At 35.1% G+C, this 13,123-nt stretch overlaps 1 protein-coding gene across 7 annotated transcripts in view; it reads left to right on the top strand.

Annotated features, from left to right (window-relative positions):
• Nucleotides 1-13,123, top strand: part of LOC131047986 (uncharacterized) — a 267,168-nt gene that overhangs the window by 104,268 nt on the left and 149,777 nt on the right. For all 7 annotated transcript variants that reach the window (XR_009106346.2, XR_009359042.1, XR_009106345.2 and 4 more), the window contains exon 6: nucleotides 9,062-9,202. Coding sequence is in view for 4 of the 7 variants with exons in the window: in XM_057981797.2 (XP_057837780.2) it covers nucleotides 9,062-9,202 (141 nt within the window). In the remaining 3 variants the exon portion in view is untranslated. The remainder of the gene's footprint in view (nucleotides 1-9,061; nucleotides 9,203-13,123) is intronic.

The following is a 13,123-nucleotide window of genomic DNA, read 5'->3' as shown; positions in this document are numbered from 1 at the left end:
CCAACTTGCACGCCTACCTAGGCAAGAGTTTAATAAAGTTTAATTGAATAAAGAGGCCCATCAAATGATAATTAAATCCCTCAAAGATGAGCGCTCAAGGAGTAATATTCCATTTAGAATCGTAGAATCTTGAGGGAATCTTAGCATCTTGGAGCCCTAACTTGGGCGTGGGACTTTGGGAAGAAAAGAGGCTTCACGGGAAGATTTTTGGCATTATTGTTATTCATTTTTTGGAGAATACCTTTCATCAGCAGGTCTGCAACGTGGTTGACAGAGATCTGAGAGCAGATTGGAGACGAAAACCTCCATCTTTGGTGACAAGACGTAGTCTCTTTCACTAATTCAGCATTTGGACACACAAAGAACTTCATTTCAGGCCATTGGGGGCCAAAAATCAGAAGTTTGCAGGGTTAGACAGCAGTTACAGGGTATTTACATCAGGTCTAAGCATATTTGGATGATCTTACCGGCGATTTAGACTTTATTCCAGCAAATCGTACCATTCCCAGCTGAGCCATACGTTGAATTCTTGCCTGAAGTTTGTAGAAAATAATTACAAGGGTTTTGACTCAGCCAATTGCACTAAAATTCATTGTTGGCAATTATGATCAGCAAATTAGAAGTTATTTTGGAGAAATAAGGTCATATGTGATTAGCATATTCAGTAAGGAGTTAGAATTCCATCTGGGTCTGCATATTTCTTCATCAGTTGTTTTTAGTAATTCATCCTAAGGTCAATAAAGTCAATTGGAGCTGTCAGCACGTTTAGGAAGCTCCTATTTCGTCATATATTGAATTTCAGTCAAATAAGGAGGCACAACCAAGCAGGTTCAGGAAACCTGGTATTCAAATTTGCTCATTAAGTGGAAATAAAAGTTATTCTTGATTTATTACATTGTTGTTGTAGAAATCAGAAGCCTGAATTCAATTTCAGTATTAGATTAGTTGTATTTTGCACATTTCTTTCATTGTGCAACATTCAAAAGTCAATAACACGCAAGCAAACCTCAAAACTCTTCAAAACCCAAAACATCTACACGCTGGGCAAATAATTTTATTTAAACAAATCTGTTAGATTGTGCCAATCAGCAGTTGGCATCTTTCAATTTGTGACTTAATTAATCTTTAAAGTCACTTTTAATTAATAATTAATATTATAACCTTTTTAAATTATTTTCTAAGGCAATAATACTAAATAATTAATTTTAATTCTTTTCCCTCCATTTTATTTTTTCTAAAATAAAACGGGACATTACATGGAAATAAGATAAATAATTACTAATCTTAGATTTCTTGTTAGGACGGTGGGAGACTACTTTCCTCAACCAAGCTCAAGGGCATGGAATGAGTCTCCAAGTCATTCAATCCCTTGGCCCACAAGTATGGCAGGACCTCTAGTCCATCCAACTCAAGGTGGCATGCTTGAGGAGGGAAGACCAGTACTGCTGCACCTTCCTAACAGATTTATATATAAATATATAGTAAATACTATAACTTTATAGTAAATATATATAGGAAAGACCATCGCATTGTTCACATTATTTTTATTCTTTTCTATCTTAATTTTTTTATTATCATTTATTAATAAATCCTATTTCAATAAGGGGACATTTCAGTCAGCCCCGCCCAAGATTGCTTGTCCTCAAGCAATCACAAGCTAGCATGCTTTCTTAGAGATACCAAGATTCTAATCAGTCTATTTGGAACACATTCTAATAGTCTGAAATATGTGTTTTTATTCTTATTTTTCACCTCACTTTCTCACATTTTAATTTTTCTTTTGAGATTCCTATTACATGTATCTTTACAATAATTGAATTTTTTACCAGAAAATGTAGAATTGATCCTAAAAATCCAAACTGTTTAGCTTCCAATTCATGCTGGAGATGATTGAAACTTTATGGTATAAAATTTATTTGTTGTCTTTTGAAGGAAGACACTTTCTTTAATAAGTGATAGAAATTCTTTGTGTTTATTTGGTCTACACACATTCAATTGTTCATTGTTCCTTTCACGTAATTATCTGCTACCTTGGTATTATGAGGATAGAGCATGCAAAGTTGTTGCAAACTTCAAGGAGATATTAATTTGAGGGTCATTTTGGTTTTCACTTTATTTACTGACGGTACAATTGGGTGCTCAAGGGACAAAAAAATATGTTTATGCTTTGATTGCTCTACCTTCTATGAAGGCATGAATATAGTAGCAATAGTTTGTATAACTATGTTTTACAGTAAAGTTTCTTTAATGCAACTGATTTATCTAGATGCCACAAATATGTAGAAGGGTTATTCTTGTGCTCCATTAATTGATATTTATTTAAGATTGACTACTTTTCCTGTTTTCATCAGTGTTGTTTTGAGCACAAGAACATTTTATGGTACATTATTAACTCCCCATCTCTCTAGATTCATACAGGTTCAGTCATAGTTTTTATTTGTAGAATTTATTGTCTCGTCGAGTGTTGTTTGTGGAAGCATACTGTGAGTTTGATGATCCATTTCATTTGTTGTTTTTTATTAAGGCAAAAACAAGTTTTGAAGGGACCCGAAACTTTTTACAATCAGATTTTGAATGGATCTGGAACCCTCAACCAAAAGTTGTCCTAACCAAAGGAACATGAAAGCACCAGACAACCATGGGTTATTTTGACTCTCATAGCCATATACATGGGTTTAAAAATAGTCTCCCAAACCCAAAAACAAAAGCTGCAAAAAGAACAACCAACAACCGGCCCCCAACCAAGAACCATCAAGATTTACATTTAGAGCTACTCTTGTGGGAGCGGGGAGTCATGTCAAAAGAGGGCTTAGAGAACTTAGCTTTCTTACCCTTAACAGAAATCCAGCCCTCTTCCACTTGCGCTGCCCTACCATGCCAAGCTAGCAAAAGACCACCATTATCCTGAGAATGAATTCCTGCAGAAAGAGTCTCCATTGTCTCAGAGATATCATAAATTTTCCTCCCTACAGGCATTAACCATTTTGTTTGTTGTTATTTCAGCTTGTGAATTAGGAATTGTCAAATTCCACAATGGTCATTATTTTTCTCCGTTTTTACATCTCAGTGGTTCCTTTAAGCTTTGTTAAAAAAATGTTATGTACTAATGAGTTCGCCTTTCTAGTTTGACAGTTTTTTTTGTTTTTTTTCATAGTAACTGCATGCTATGCTATTGCTTAATTGCGCTGATAGGCTCTTCTCTGTCTTCCGAGGTTGGGTTTTTTTTGAGGTTGTTTGAAAGTCTTGTTGCAGTTTGCATTAAGCTCTAATATAATCATTTTTTTTTGAGTGAATAAAGGATGGTATTGTTTCCATTATAAACATAGGTATGTTTTGATTTCACTTTAAATCTGATTGGATCAGTGGTTGATGGTTGTTCCATTGCTCCATTGACTTGTACAATAACTCTTGAATAGGATCCATGTCATCTTGCCATGGGTGTTCCCTAGGGGACTGTACTATCATTATAGACCAGTCCTTACATGATTTCATGACTATTGTCCTTGACTAGTGCCTTGCTATTGTTTGTCATGAATATATTGTGAATAGCTATTATCTCTGTTTGACAACTTTTTCAACATTGTTTCTTTCACATTTAATGACAATTTGTAGGTAAACCTACTATACTCATCAAAAGATCTTACACTGTCACTTCATGGTGTTTGAGCATATGCCTTCTCACAAATTCTTCCTTCCTATCCTTTGGCATATACCCTATTGATTTTCATGGCATTGTTATGTTCTTATCCTCTGTTCTCTATGGAAGTTTGTATCATGATGCATGATGACTGTCATAAGCTTAATGTTTATAGGCTACATAACTATCCCTTTGTGATGTTGTGCTTTCAATGATTATTGTGCTTGACAATGATGACTGCAAGTGTATAGAAACACTTTCTATTCACTGCCTTTCCTGGTTCTTCCTACTGTAGAAGTTTAATATTGTCATGTTCAACAACCTCTATATTGCCTTTACTATTGGCTCACCACTGTCATTTATGGCGAATTTCAGGTTTATCATATGTTATTTACCTGCACCCTCATAAGGTTGTCACTGCGTTTTGATACTATCGACTATTCCTTGACATGTATAAGGTCTGTGAGGTGTAGTCATATCTCAAACTTTTTCATGGTTATTCATAAGGCAACACATCCTATACTTCTCTGCATACCCACTGCCACTGTCCTAATAGATCTGTGAACAACACTTTATTCTCTTTTCATTACTTTATACACTCCCTATTAGACTTGGAGATCACTATGCTCTTCAACAGTGATATTTACTGCCAATTTATGAATCATTTGGCTCTCTTGGTTGTCATTTACCTTTTATCATTTTAAAACATAACACTATCATTTATTGGCCTATACTAACCTATCGGGTATTAAGCTCCCTCATACCTTGCCATTGTTACGTGGTCACTGTTGTCCACTTATAAGCATTAGTATATATTATGATCACTATAGACTTTGAACTATCATTTTGGGACAGAGTTTAAAGATAATTGCAATTTAACTTAGAGAAGTTTGTAATTAATTAACATCAAGTAAATAATCCCCCATTGAGAATGCAATATCGTAAATGGATTGGATCCATTTCATAGCATATTTCCTGTTGTCTCAATTTTTGAATTTTCAAAAATAGACAACTACAAATTTTTACTCAAAATTCATAGTTTTCTTCTCTAAGGTTTGTTTTACAAGACAAAAAATTCATATTTGCTAATGTCAAATCATTGGTGGGTGTGTTTGTCATCACTGTCCAAGTTTTGGCTTTCATTTTCCTAGCTTTTTGTGCAATTTCAGGTTTCATATCAGTCACTGCAAGTAGGAACTTTTTGCTATCATTGCAAGTAAATCTCACTGCAAGTAGGAACTTTTTGCTCACATTACAAGTTAACTTTACTTGCAATCGGGTCTTAGAAACCCGATTACAAGTTACTTGCAAAGTTGGGTTTTTGAAGCGTCATTACAAGTTGTCTTGCATTATTACTTGCAATCAGGTCTTTAAGAGCCAACTACAACTAAAGTTCATTTGGTTGTGCAGTTTTGTCAAACTCAAGTCAGGTTTTATGTCCAACATTGCAAGTGTGAGGGTATACATTTTCATTGCAAGTTAATTTACTGCAAGTCCCTTTTCACCTTCTTTCATGCAAGTTATCTTTACTTGCAGTCGGGTCTTTGCAACCCTTTTGCCAGTGGTTTTCAACATTCAAACATCACTTGCTTCCAAGCTTCTAAATTCTGATTTCAAAGGCAAACTATCAACTTTGCTCACTCATTTGCCAACAATTTTCACTTGCAGTCGGGTCTTCAAGACCCGATTACAAGTGCAAGATGTATCATTTTACCCACCATTTCTTCAAGTTTATTTTTTTGCAATCAGGTCCTAAAGACCCAACTGCAAGTAAAAGATAATCATTGCTCCCAAGTCATGCATTCCAAGCTTCCTTCCATTAGCTTGCAGTCGATCTCCCAAGATCCAAAATTCACATTGTCCACATACTTTCATTCCCACATTTTCCCTTTGCGAGATCAATACTTGTAATCGGGTTCTCAAGACCCGACTACAAGAAGACACCCTTTGATGACTTGCAATCAGGTTTCTAAGATCCGATTGCAAGGGATTTCAATGCATGTGAAAGGTCAGGAAGAAAGAGCCAATGCTTTCATATGTTGATGACAACAGTGATGTAAAATGAAGAGAATACATTGCCATATGCACAGAGAGGATCAAAATGTCATGAACCATGAAGCAGAGAGGTCTTGACAAATGAAGGAGTAATGTAGCAGAGGAATGCATTATAACAACACTAGGTGATGAAGAGCAGTGACTTTCATTATCACCATGGCCAATAAAGAATGTTCATTGATCTTCACAAGGTCGCTGTCATTACCATTCACAGTCAATGATGCAAGTTGCTGTTCTTGGGTAAATACCTTCACCGATCTTAAATACTTCAAGTTCCAACATCTTGTAGCAGCATGAAGACCTCTTAGATAGAGGATGATGTAAATAAAGTCGTGTCTCAGACACTTAGATTAGTTTCAATTATGCATTTGTAATTTCTCTTTGACAAATTGCATGTAATGTCAAAAGTTGTAATTGCAAGTAGGGACATTACTTGCATTCTTGTAACTTGTAATTGCATATAAACAAATTACAAGTCGAAAAAAAATAGCACTGTAATTTGGAATAAGTCATAGTTAGTTATAGTGGTTGTGGAAAAAGTCTCAGTTAGTTAGACTTCTCCCACATTTTTCTCTCAGCCCCTCTCCTATATAATAATATATACACAAGGGCGTCCTTTGTATTTTTTATCTTTTTAGCGAGCAAGAAAACTCTACAGAAATTTGCAATCATAGAGACTTTGAGCTTTATACTTGTAAACGGTTTATCCTCAAGTAATATCAAAAGAGTTTGGAGTTTCAGAATTTGTGTTGAAGTCATACTTATATGTCCATTGTGTTCTTGTGTCATAGTGGGATATTTCTTTGCATTTGCTTGAGATTGAAGTGAAGTTGTTGAGAAGAGCTTCACTCTGATTTATTGCAGACTTTGTGCTGCAAAAAGTGAGGGTTGAATTAGTTTAGTTATTAATTAAAATCTGAGAAGATATGCAAGACTTTCTACTTGTGGTTGTTCCCATTTGAAGTGGTTCGAAGGTGCATCATACTTGCAAACTTTGTGCTGCTATATGTTGTATATTGTTCTTGTTTTATCATTCGGAAAAAGGTAGATAGGATTGTGGGAAAACAAGACTTTGTGCTGATGGAAGTCTTTGTGTTTTCAGGAAACTTCATTTCCTCTCTTGGTATTTCTTTAAACTGCTGTAATTATGTTTTAAAAAATTGTTGTTTCTTTTCTAGGAAGAGAAAAGAATATAATCTTTTCTGAAAAAAGAGAAAAAGTTGTTGTCCCGACCAAATTAGATTAAGTGTTTAGTTAGTATTAGTAGAAAAGGGGGAGCCTTCCCTAAATTAGGAGAGTTTTACACTCACACACTGTGGTTGAAACCACAATTTTGCACATCTTCCCAGGTGCACAAAATTTTCAACCAACATTTCCAACAACCAACCATATTAGGAATTTGATGGGAAAGCACAGTAGGATGCCTAGAGACTGTCCCCCACAACTAAGCCCAAGAGTGTGGAACAACCATCCAGGTCAATTCGACCCGTTGGCCCAAAAGCAAACCAACTTGGGGTAGGCTACTTCATTGAGGGAACTGATAGTGCTGCATCTCCCTATCACACGTTTCACATTGGTTCCAGATATGATTGCTGATGGAAATCAGATAAATAATTACCAATCTTATATTTCTTGTTAGGATGTCAGGAGACTATCTTCCTCAACCCAAGAGCACAGAATTAGCCTCCAAGTACTCGGATCCTTGGCCCACAAGTATGGCCAGACCTCTAGTCTGTCCAACTCAGGGTGGCATGCTTGATGAGGGAAGACCAGTACTGCTGCATCTTCCTAACAGATTTATAAATATATATATAATAAATACAATAATGTTGCATATGTAATGTCCCATTTTGTAATGTCCCCTAATAAATTCTAGTTTAAGTTCAACTAGAATATTATATTAATTATCCATTTCATTAATATAAATTGATTAATAATTAAATAAATTATTCTCAGGTTAATTATTTTATATTAGTATTTCTTCACTAATATAAACTAATTAATAAGCCAATAAACTATTGTTTATTTTTGAAATGGAATAAGTTTCGGGTTGGTTTCCAAACAGTTTCGGGACGGAACGGATTCCTTTCTAAATTCATTTTTAAATGGAGGCACTGTTGGAAATGTGTGCAGCGGAAAATATCATTAGATTTAATAACTGGAAGAGAGTTCATATTCATCTCTGTAGTTTCCGATAAGAAATACAGAGTATTCCTTTCGTCAATAATAATTGGCCTATTGGGATTTTCCTATTGCTATTATATCCATGGCAGAATCGAAGCAAGGGGAAGGATGCAATTAAAACAGAACGGTGTGATGAAATTTCCAGAAATTCAAAGATTTAATATCTTTATGTTTTATTAGCAATCTTTTGCTTGACCCGTGACGGTGTTTCCAGAAAGAGCAGTTTCAGTATAATAATTTGAGTCAACACCGAATTGCCAATTTGGCTGTGAATGCTTCAGGTGCACAAATATTAAAATCTTTACCAGTTGCAAACTGCATATTCATTTCCTTTCATTTGCAGAATTAGGAACATTATTTGAAATGATCAATAATCATTCCCCTATTATATCGAACAAGTATAAATTTGTTGTGAATTAAGCAAGAGGAAGGATGCAATTAAAATAGAACGGTGTGATGAAATTTCTAGAAATTCAAAGATTCAATATCTTTATGTTTTATTAGCAATCTTTTGCTTGACCTATGATATTTCTTTTCCTTGCAAATAAATTCAGTTAAGGAATTTTACACGCTTTGAAAGGATGGAAAAAAATTATATTTAATTCCTTAAAGTGGAAATATATTTAAAAGAGGAATTTAAGTTTAATTATTTAATATTATTAAAATATTAAATAAATATTAAGTGACTAGAAAATTAATTAAAGTCACTAATCAAGCAACCATCGGGAAATTAATTAAATAATTGCTTTGTGATTTGAGGCTTTTACAGTCTATGAGGCAGTACATTTTCAATCTGGGTGGGAACAGTACACACAAATAAGTTTAAAAGCATTTTTAATTTTATAGAGATGTGGATTATGGCACAAGCAAGAAATGGAAAGACAACTAAAAATTTCATGATGTTGTGTGTGATGCATCCCAGATATTATCATTTTTATCTTTTGTTTTAGTTCATTTCATTGCATTTATCATTTATACTGTGAAAATTTAAAAAACGATACAAGTCATTCTGCAGAAGCAGAAACCATATTGGTCTGATATAAAAAATTTAGTCATGCTTCACTGAATATTACCTTATTTAAAAATTGATCCTATTAAGCAAAACTGAAATCAGGAAATGTGTCTCTAAATTCTCTCTTGTAAAACACAAGTCCCAATTTTAATTGTGCTAATGTTTGGCCACAGAATATTGATGAGCTGCATTGGAAAGCTGGAAGTAAGGATATTGTAGAACTTCATGGATCCCTTTGGAAGACACGGTGCTGCAGATGCAATGATGTAGAAGAGAATTATGAGAACCCCATATGTCCAGCCCTTGATGGCAAGGTCTATGCATATTTGAGATTATTGAATTTTCAGGCTTTGAAGATTATGGTTTCTTATTGGACTTTCAGAAAGTCTATATTATTGCTTGGAATGTGGATGATTAAAATGGTATTATGTAAGAGTCATATATTCTTTTTATTTTAACAACTTTTATTTATCTCTCCATACTGTTTGCCATTTTACTGGTAAATATTGGCATTGTGAAAATAGCCATTTTTTTCTACTAAAATACCTGGAGTTATGTTGTATATATTTTAAACAAAAATATGGAAAGTGCTTTTTCACTAATTTACTAGCATCTTTCATCGCAAAGGTTATGGTGTAATGGTTGAAAAGCTGCAGTTGTAAAAAGGGTGACCCAAGTTCAAATCATCACCCTGCAATATTTTGTACCTAGATGCATGTTGTTAGATTTTTGTTTGAAGTTCTTTATCTCTAATGTTATTAATAAGTCATGTTTCATATTCCTAGGATTAATTTAAGTATTAAATATTGTTCCTTTCCATTGAGTATTGTTGATGTGTTTTTCATGCACATGCGAACACATAATAAAATACCCAAAGGTATCTTATCCTCTCTTGAGTAAAGCTCCCGAATGCTGAAGATATCGCAGAAGGATCAATCGGAGGAGCTTCAAGGTTCCTGTTATGTAGGATCTCTACTCGTGGATAAGCTCTTTGTGGTATGATGTGATTTTGCTGGAATCACAAGGGGACTTACACTCGATGACCTGAACGTCTGATTTGCTGGAATCACAAGATTTCACTGGCCTAGATTTTGAAAAAAAAAAGAAAAAGGATGAGGGCGAGGAAAGGATCTAATTTTGACACTAAGAATGTAGGAGCAATGAATAACCTTTGGTGAAATTCTAACTAAGTCTTGTTTTGACATCCCAGGACCATCTCCACAAGGTTAGTGCGATCTTCGGAGGAAAGCTTTATGATGTTCAGATCATCGCTACAGGCATAGACACCATCAGGTTGATGCATATTAGTGAAGAAGTGACAATTGAAGTTAAGCTTAAGATGAATGATTCCAGTCGACTACACAAGGCAAGTCTGCAATCAACAAACTGCTAGTAGTATGGATATACAAATTTCACCATCAATCAAACACATTTCTTCCACTCATCTAATAACATGAAATCAAATCTGAGAAGTATAAAGACCATGCAAATTGTTGAATCGACCCATAGATTTCACCATTTCTTCAATGAAGTGTACAAGTCTTTTACAACAACATCTTGGCAACAATCCTTGCCTTCTCTTTCTATTCTACTCTAATTGCTATTCTATCAACTGACTATTCACTATTAGCTAACTATTCACCTTCTAACTACTGACTAACTATTAGCCTTTACAAATGAGGAGCCAGGGCTTATATAGTGCCCACAATACAATTCAATGGCTTAGATCAATTTGAGATCAATGGCCGAGATTTTACAATGAAAACCCTAATTAGGGTTTGTTACAACAAACTTAATTCTAACCAATGAAATAATTGCATTATTTGGACACATGTCTTCTCTGGAATATTCGACCAATGGATAGCTGGGGTAGGTACATCGAAGTTTGTGCCATCTCCCATGAGTCAGGTACATTGAATCTGGACACGCTGAGGTGGACCAATCCGACTGGAGGAGTGATGACTAGGATGCCACCTTGTCTGACACTTGTAACTTGGTAGATATTCAATTTAATGTTGCTGAGAAACTAGCTTTAATTAACTCTTTTGAAACTGTCTGCTTCTTCAACGAACCCTTGCTTTAACTTCCTTTGTCTTCGATGTGCAGGATGGATGGTATACCTTTTCTTCGAATGCTGGACTGGAAGAGGTCGTCCCTAATGATGCTGGACTGGAAAAGGCCGTCCTTGATGATGCTGAGCTGGAGAAGGTCGTCCTTGTCTTGGTCTGGTCCTGTGGAGGTTGTCATTTGATACCTACACAAAAGCTTAAAGTTAGGGTTTGAGCATAATATCTTAAGGTATAGGATTCAAGACCTTTCAAGGAAATAACTAAATATTAATTTGAAAATGATGATAAATCTAAGAATTATGAATTTTCAAATTAAATTAAAATCAAATTGTACAAGACTTACATTTTCCAAAGGATTACTATGGAAAATCCAACTAAATTTTGAATAAAAATTTCAAGAATCTGATTCTTCATACCTCTTCCTTGAATTTTTAGCTATCAACCCTGAAAAATGAATGAAGGGAGATGAGAATTTACTGGACAAGGACGTTTAATCTGAATTTCAGGTCCTCCTTTGGATTAATTAAGCTTCAATCAGCCTTCAAAAAGAATTTCGCCTTCAACTAGCTTCTCAAAATCTGGAAATTCGCCTTCAAACACCTTCCAAAATCTGGAAATTCGCCTTCAAACACCTTCCAAAATCTGGAAATTATCCTCCAACTTGCTCAATTTCGCACCTCCAAATCTGCTCTTCAAGTTCGCATGAGAGATAATGAAAGAATGATTTGAATTTGTTAAAATACACCTCCCTTATATAGGGCGCTCACCTTGATTTCCCTCAAGGCTGACTTGGCAAATAGGGAATAAAATAAAATAAAACTCCTCTCAAAGGATGGCCGACTTGTTTGTAAAGGCACAATAATGATTTTGAGCGCTCAAGCATAATTTTTAATTTTTTAAATTAATTCCAAAGCTCAAAGGTGGATTTTTTCATTTATTTCAAGGCCTAGAAATTAATTAATCAAATTATGAATGCCTAAATTTATGCGAACTTGTTTTAGTCTTCCAAATGTCTTGTAATAGGCAAATTTAGTGAAAGACTATAGGCTAGTTTAGGGGATGTTAAAGCTTGATTAAGGCTTGATGAATCTTCATTTTCCTTAGGCATTAAAATATTCAAAGTGATGGAGGCTTAAATTATTTCAAGGCTTATTTGAACCTCTCATCTAGGCTTGTTTGCTTCACGAATCAAAATCTTCACAACCTAGGTTTGCTATCACAATTTTGCAATTTGCCTTCAACTTAGCCTAAACAAGGTGAATAATAGGTGTTTTCAAGGATTTCGCCCTGGACCCTTTGGAAGGGTCAAGAGCGATTTTTCTAATTAGGACTTGAGTACCTTGTTTTCTTGACTCCAAAATCTTCCGGAAGGCGAGCTCATGTTTGTTTTGACCTAATCAAAGTCTTGCATTTCAAATTTTAGCATTTCACATGACTAAATTAGGTGAAAAATGTGAATTTCGCCCTGGACCCTTTGGAAGGGTCAGGAGCGATTTTCTTTGCTTGGGCTTACTCCTCCATCATTTTATCTTGAATCTACCACTCAAGGCTAGGAAATAGTCCTCTTCTTTCACCCAATCCAAGTATTGTTGATGTGTTTTTCATGCACATGCGAACACATAATAAAATACCCAAAGGTATCTTATCCTCTCTTGAGTAAAGCTCCCGAATGCTGAAGATATCGCAGAAGGATCAATCGGAGGAGCTTCAAGGTTCCTGTTATGTAGGATCTCTACTCGTGGATAAGCTCTTTGTGGTATGATGTGATTTTGCTGGAATCACAAGGGGACTTACACTCGATGACCTGAACGTCTGATTTGCTGGAATCACAAGATTTCACTGGCCTAGATTTTGAAAAAAAAAAGAAAAAGGATGAGGGCGAGGAAAGGATCTAATTTTGACACTAAGAATGTAGGAGCAATGAATAACCTTTGGTGAAATTCTAACTAAGTCTTGTTTTGACATCCCAGGACCATCTCCACAAGGTTAGTGCGATCTTCGGAGGAAAGCTTTATGATGTTCAGATCATCGCTACAGGCATAGACACCATCAGGTTGATGCATATTAGTGAAGAAGTGACAATTGAAGTTAAGCTTAAGATGAATGATTCCAGTCGACTACACAAGGCAAGTCTGCAATCAACAAACTGCTAGTAGTATGGATATA

Source organism: Cryptomeria japonica, chromosome 10, assembly GCF_030272615.1.
Source record: "Cryptomeria japonica chromosome 10, Sugi_1.0, whole genome shotgun sequence".
NCBI lineage: Eukaryota > Viridiplantae > Streptophyta > Pinopsida > Cupressales > Cupressaceae > Cryptomeria > Cryptomeria japonica.
The sequence above is the reverse complement of the archived record's forward strand: the minus strand, read 5'-3'. Positions and strand labels throughout refer to the sequence as shown.